We start from the raw sequence: 5,668 nt of genomic DNA on the forward strand, positions 1-5,668 counted from the left end.
CAGGGAAAGCTAATCCCAATTCCAAATTCCAGCTGTTCAGCAGCAGGCTGTGAACCCAGGATTGCTTCTCAGGAACCTGTCAGGTTTATTTTAACAACTACATGAAATACCTGTCAGCTCCATGGCTGGCAGCAGTGAAGAAAAAAATGTGTTAGGGAAGGAGTAAGAAGAAAATATTGCCTGAATCCCAGTGTACCTGCACCTGAGTGTCACATGCAGTTCCGGTGCCTCAAGGGCAACAAGGACACCCTGAGGCAAGGCACAGTTTCGGTGGGAGAAGTGGTTGAACAGGCTGGTGTTCTGCACTGGGAACACAAAAGAACCATTTCTTTGGACTCGATAATCCTTGTGGGTCCCTTCCAACTCGGGACATTCTATGATTGTTTGTGTGAATCCCTGTGTTGCAAGGCATTGGAGATGCACAAAGGCAATATGGGCTTCCTGTAGGACTGGGCCAGCATGAGCTGTGTTGGGCTGCCACCGGTGCAAAATGGGATGGAGCCGGGACACAGCTGAGCCAGCAAGGGGCTGGCAGCTCTGCCACAAGGAGGGGGCTGGTGGGTGCTGCTCCTGTTCTAGGTGTCCCCTGGGTATCCACTGACAGGGGCCAGATAACGAGATGCGCCTTGGCTGATGGGCTCTTCTTCAATCCTTCTGCCAGTGTGGCTGCAGAATAGCTCCTCTGCCTGCCAGAACAGTTATTATCCTGTCACGGCTTGTTGGTAGCCAAGCTGGGAGCTCACCAGCCAGTGCAAAATCACCCCTGTCCGTGTGGCACCGTGTCTCTCCTCTACAGGGAAGCCTCCAGCAAGGCTCAGTGAGCCATCTGGCAAGGTATTTCTGTCCTGTGCTGCTCTCCTGCTCTGCCAAGCTCATCACGCACAGGTAAGACATGACACCAATTCTGAGTTTTCAGAGCTCACAGTCACTGTTTGCCCATTGCGCTGCCCTGCATTTGCATTCTGACTCCAGCCTGACTGCACTGCGTGGGTTTCAGTCAGCCCCTGTGAGCACCCATGTGAGCTGATGAACAAGTAACGTGGCCACCATGCTTTACCCAACTTGCCCAGATGTATCAAGCCATAGCCTTAAAGAAACTACACTTTTTAAATTTTTTTTAATTATTTTTTTTATTCAGAGAATCACAGTAAGCTACTGAGACTCACAGCCACTATCCCCAGCATAGTTTCTCAAACATTCACGTGCAACTTTTGAAAACATCAGGTACATTTCGAGAATTTGGAAGATGCACCATCACAAGCAAACCTTGCACGAAACACTGGGATTTCTGCCAGAGCAGCAGCCACCTGCGAGAAAAGCAGGCAGGAGCACAGTGAGCTAAGCAGGAGGTGAGGGGGCCAGGCAGCGAACTCTGTGGCGCTTTGCTTTATGCAAGGACATTCTTGGCAACTTTCTGCAGAAGGAATTCGATATCGGCCTCGATCTTGATGGTTTCAAAATGCCGGCTGTAACGTTTGAAGGGCACGCCGTCGGGGCCGATGAGGAACTTTTCAAAGTTCCAGGAGATGTCGTTGCGGCAGACCGGGGACCAGATGATGTACTGCGGGTTGGTCATCAGCGAGGACGGGTCGTCGTGCGGGAAGGGCAGCGCCTCTTTCAGGAAGGTGAAGAGCGGGTGCGCGTTCTTCCCGTTCACCTCGCACTTCTCGAACATGATGAAATTTGGCTTGTACCCCTTGCCAGGACGGACGTGCTCCAGCGACAGCAGGATCTCCTCATTCGTAGCATTTTCCTAAGGAAAGAAAAACAAGAAACCGGCCCGAGCAAAGCCCGTGAGAGCCCAGCCGGGACGCGCGGCTCTTCCCCGCTGCCCTGCCCGGCCCCGGCCCCGCTCCGCCCGCCCTACCTGGTGCCCGAACTGGTTGCAGGGGAAGCCAAGGACCTGCAGTCCGCGGGGCCCGTAGCGCTGCTGCAGCTCGTTGAGCTGCAGGAAGTCGCGGGTGGTGGTGCCTCAGAGCGACGCCACGTTGGCCACCAGCAGCACCTTCCCTCGCAGCGAGCCCAGCGACAGCGGCTCCGCCGCTCCCAGCGGCCGCGCCGACATCCCAGCCAGCCCGGCCGCTCCCGCTCCCGCCGCTGCTGCCGCTCCCGCCGCCGCCATGGTCAGCACTGCCGTGCCCGCCCCGCTCCGCTCCCCGCCAGCGCTCCGCTCCGCCCCGCCTCTCCCCTTTCCCCGCCTCTTCCACCGCTCCGCTGCGCTGCCCGGGGGGTATCGCCCCACCCGGCACCCCGTTCCTCCCGCGCCTTCCTCCTGTCTTCACGGAAAAGCTTGGTGCTTTTCTGATCAATTAAAAGCTCAGAATTGGGTGATTTGTACATCTACGGTTAGTACACGGGGAAGTATCACTGATTCTCAAAAACGCTGTGAAAATCAGCAAAACACAAAGTGGTCCCAGGAGCTAAAACGTTTGGGGTAATAAGACCGTCAGAGCATGGAGGTGGCACAGTGCAGCACCACGGGCGGCAGCATCCTCCTACTGCCAACTGAGAGCAGCTTTTGGAAGAGAAACACCTTCAGTTTGTGTGCCAGGAGGAGGAATAGGAGGTATGCTGAACCCAAAGTGCCACGGTCAAGAAGGGCCCACAAATTCCCTTCTTCAGCCTCCTTTTATAGATTTTCCACGTCTTTGAGGCTGGTAAAGTCTTTCCTTACTTTAGCAGTTGCTTTTTTCCCTGTCCCTGGCTTTTCATTTTTATTTTTCTTTTTTTGTCTTAATGCTTTGTCCTATTTTAAGGAGTTTTAAATCACGCAGTTGCGAGTGCTCTTCTCATGGATTCCAGGCAGGCCTAGGTGAGCTACATCGACTGCTGACCATACCTGCACCAGGCAATGTGGCCCAGCTGCTCCTCCATGGGTCTTTCTGCTGAAGCATCACCCCCTCCAGAGCACACCCCGAGAGGCAGGTCTAGGGTCAGGCCTGGAGGTGATGTCCGTGGGTTGGATCAACAGCGACTGTGGGGCAGCACAGCTCAGCAGGGACCAGGAGCAAGAGCCTCAGCTTCCCCAGGGAAGCGGGCAGCCCCCACCAAGGCTCCTGTCAGTGTTTGCAGCAAGCGAGCTCCATTGGCAGCAGCCCCAAGGTCAGACAGCTGCTTATCAGCGCTGGCCCCCAGCCAAAGCACCCTGGGCCCCACAGCGCGGGGGGATGCGCTCAGGGCCCCCTCTGCTGCCGTCTGTTCTCTCTCACGCTTGGTATCGGGGACTCGTCACAAAACACCAGCTGTCACTAATGCACCACCATTTAACGCTGCATCTCTGGTGCGGGTTCCCAGGTGACCCACAGGATCCAGGGGCTTTGCTTTGGGCTGCTCTTGGCACCTGCCCCCGTGACTGGGAACTGGAACAGTTCCTGGCTGCAGTGGGTTTTGGGGACTCAACTGATTATCTTGTGGTTTTTTTGCAGTGCATTGCAGGACTGATAGCAGGAGCCGTGACAAGTGTCCCGAGAGAGATCGGAGCAACCAGGAAATGGCTGATGGGATGAGCAGCAGCACGAGACCCGTGTTTGCTCTTGAGCAAACTGACGGTTACAGTCCACGCAGACTCCTCACCCGCATGGTGAGCCACGGTGGTTTGGAGAAGAGGAATTTCTCTTCAGAGGTCACCTCTAGGGCAGTGCCACAGAGGCACCTCTGCTGACGCGTCTGACATTGGCTCAGGCTGGCACCTTCAGTCCTCTGGCTGGACCTGGGGAGTTCACCTGAAGGAGCGAGTTCCCTTCAGGGGCCCTGCCCTTTTCAGATAAGAGCAGAATAAGGCTTTCTCTTCCTCTATGAGTGAGTTTTGAGGAAACCGAGTTGAACTTCCTTGTTGCCTTGGAGCTGCACCCTGTACCTGGACACATTCTGCAGAACCAGCTGGGGTGCCAGGAGCTCCCAAAGGACTAGATGGGACCCCTTTTGAGATGCGTTACAAGTGACGGTTGTCCTGTGGGGTAAGAAGATTGCTGTTGAACAGTCACAGCAGTGAGTAATTGCAAAAGTTGCAAAACACACCCTCCTGCTTCCATCTTCCTCCCACTCCTGGTCCCAGACTCCTTCCCCTGGCCAGGGGGTTGACTCTGGGCTCCCAGCTTTTCCCTGCCACGTTCACAGCTCCTTGCTTGGCTGGGTCGGTGTCCTTGAGTGCTGAGCTCTCAGTTCCTGGCTCTGGTCTGGCCATCTGTGCCCTCAGCTTTGTTTCAATCTGGAACAAACATGGCCCCCAGAGGTGACAGACGCGACTGGAACCCAAGGGCAGCCAGGCCGCCAGCCCTTGTAGGCAGGAGAGCTGAGAAGGAGTGAAAATAACCACGCAGGCTTCCACTCTGATGCCAGTGGTCCAAGGAACAAGGAGAGGAGTTGGAACTTCTGGAAACCTAACACCAGGTGGTAGACAGGAGAGAGGAGATGGGGAAGTGGTGCTACAAGTTAACAGAAGCTTAGATTAAAACTGGGATAACAATCTCTTCTGGGTTGAAGTGCATTGGCAGATCCACAACCCATGAGCTGGGTCTGAAGCGTGTGCAGACCTTACTCAAAACCCCTGTGGCTGAAGAGCTGCTCTGTGACCACAGAGAACTGCAACCCAGTGGCTCTGCAAGACCGAGAAAACCCACTTTTGCTCAATCTCAACCACCCCCCCCCTCACCGAACTGCCCAACAACAACAAAAACCACCCTAAAAAAAGGGAACTGCAGGGGAGTGACTAAGCTTGTTAACAGAGCAGACAGTGAAATCCTCATGGGCAGCCCGCAGCTGGGAACTGCCTGCACCCTGTCACCCTGCCCGGGTGGAGAACGGGCACCCAGGAGAGGAAGGGGGGACAGGGGGGACAGTGCCACCGCTGGGTTGGCCAGACGCTTCACTCAGGGGTGTCTGTGGCTGCGGAGGGAGGACAAGAATCAGAAGTACCAGGTATTCCCACGGTCAGGTCTGTTTCTCCTCTGTTGTGGGGACTGGAATCAGTGATATTATAAAACAAACAAACAAAACAAACCAAACATGCTACCTTGGCATTTTTTAGGACGTTACTGGGATGCAGCGCGGTGCTCTGACATGGGCTGTCATCAGCACCTGGACTCCCCCCAGGCAGGGGCTCCCGGCCAGACAGCAGCTGCTGTAAATGCCAGAGCAAGCGCAAGGACACATGCTGCTGTTCCATGTAGTTTCTCACCCAGCAGCAGCACAACAGCCCAAACCTGGAGCCCACCCCTCTTGAAAACAGCACAGCACATACTGCCCCACACAACACCTCACGCGTGCTCCCGTGCAGACCAGCAACGCTGCAAACCCTCGCACGCTGCAACCGCAACACTGCTCTCTTCTCCCTTCTTCCTACACATCCTCCTCCTGAGCGTCTATTCCCATGCTCGAGATGAACAAATTCAACTCAACCGACGTTCCCTCATGTGGTCTGATGTCAAAAGCAGGTCCCGGGAAGCTCTGCCACTCACCGTGGGGGCCAGGAGTTCCACCTCCGCTCAGCTGCAGCGTTTGGAAACCGCTGCAAGCTGCAGATGGGTGGCACTTGCTGGGAAACAGTAAGTATTAAAGCACTTGCAACTGCTCAGCAAATCCTATCACAGCTGTATAAAAAATGGTATTTCTGATTCAAGCTGTCAGATGCTGGGCCAAATACCCGGAGTGAGGAATACAGACACCAGGA

General features: G+C 55.2%; 1 protein-coding gene across 1 annotated transcript; it reads right to left on the reverse strand.

The window, feature by feature from the left end:
• Positions 1 to 1,098: 1,098 nt before the first annotated feature.
• Positions 1,099 to 2,140, reverse strand: GPX1 (glutathione peroxidase 1). The gene is made up of 2 exons (XM_065845693.2): positions 1,868 to 2,140; positions 1,099 to 1,753 (listed from the first exon to the last, which is right to left on the reverse strand). Exons 1-2 carry the CDS (start codon positions 2,120 to 2,122, stop codon positions 1,388 to 1,390), a joined length of 621 nt encoding a protein of 206 aa, XP_065701765.1. The 5' UTR covers positions 2,123 to 2,140; the 3' UTR covers positions 1,099 to 1,387.
• Positions 2,141 to 5,668: the final 3,528 nt, after the last annotated feature.

The sequence above is a fragment of the Patagioenas fasciata genome, chromosome 10, assembly GCF_037038585.1.
Source record: "Patagioenas fasciata isolate bPatFas1 chromosome 10, bPatFas1.hap1, whole genome shotgun sequence".
Classification (NCBI taxonomy): Eukaryota; Metazoa; Chordata; class Aves; order Columbiformes; family Columbidae; genus Patagioenas; species Patagioenas fasciata.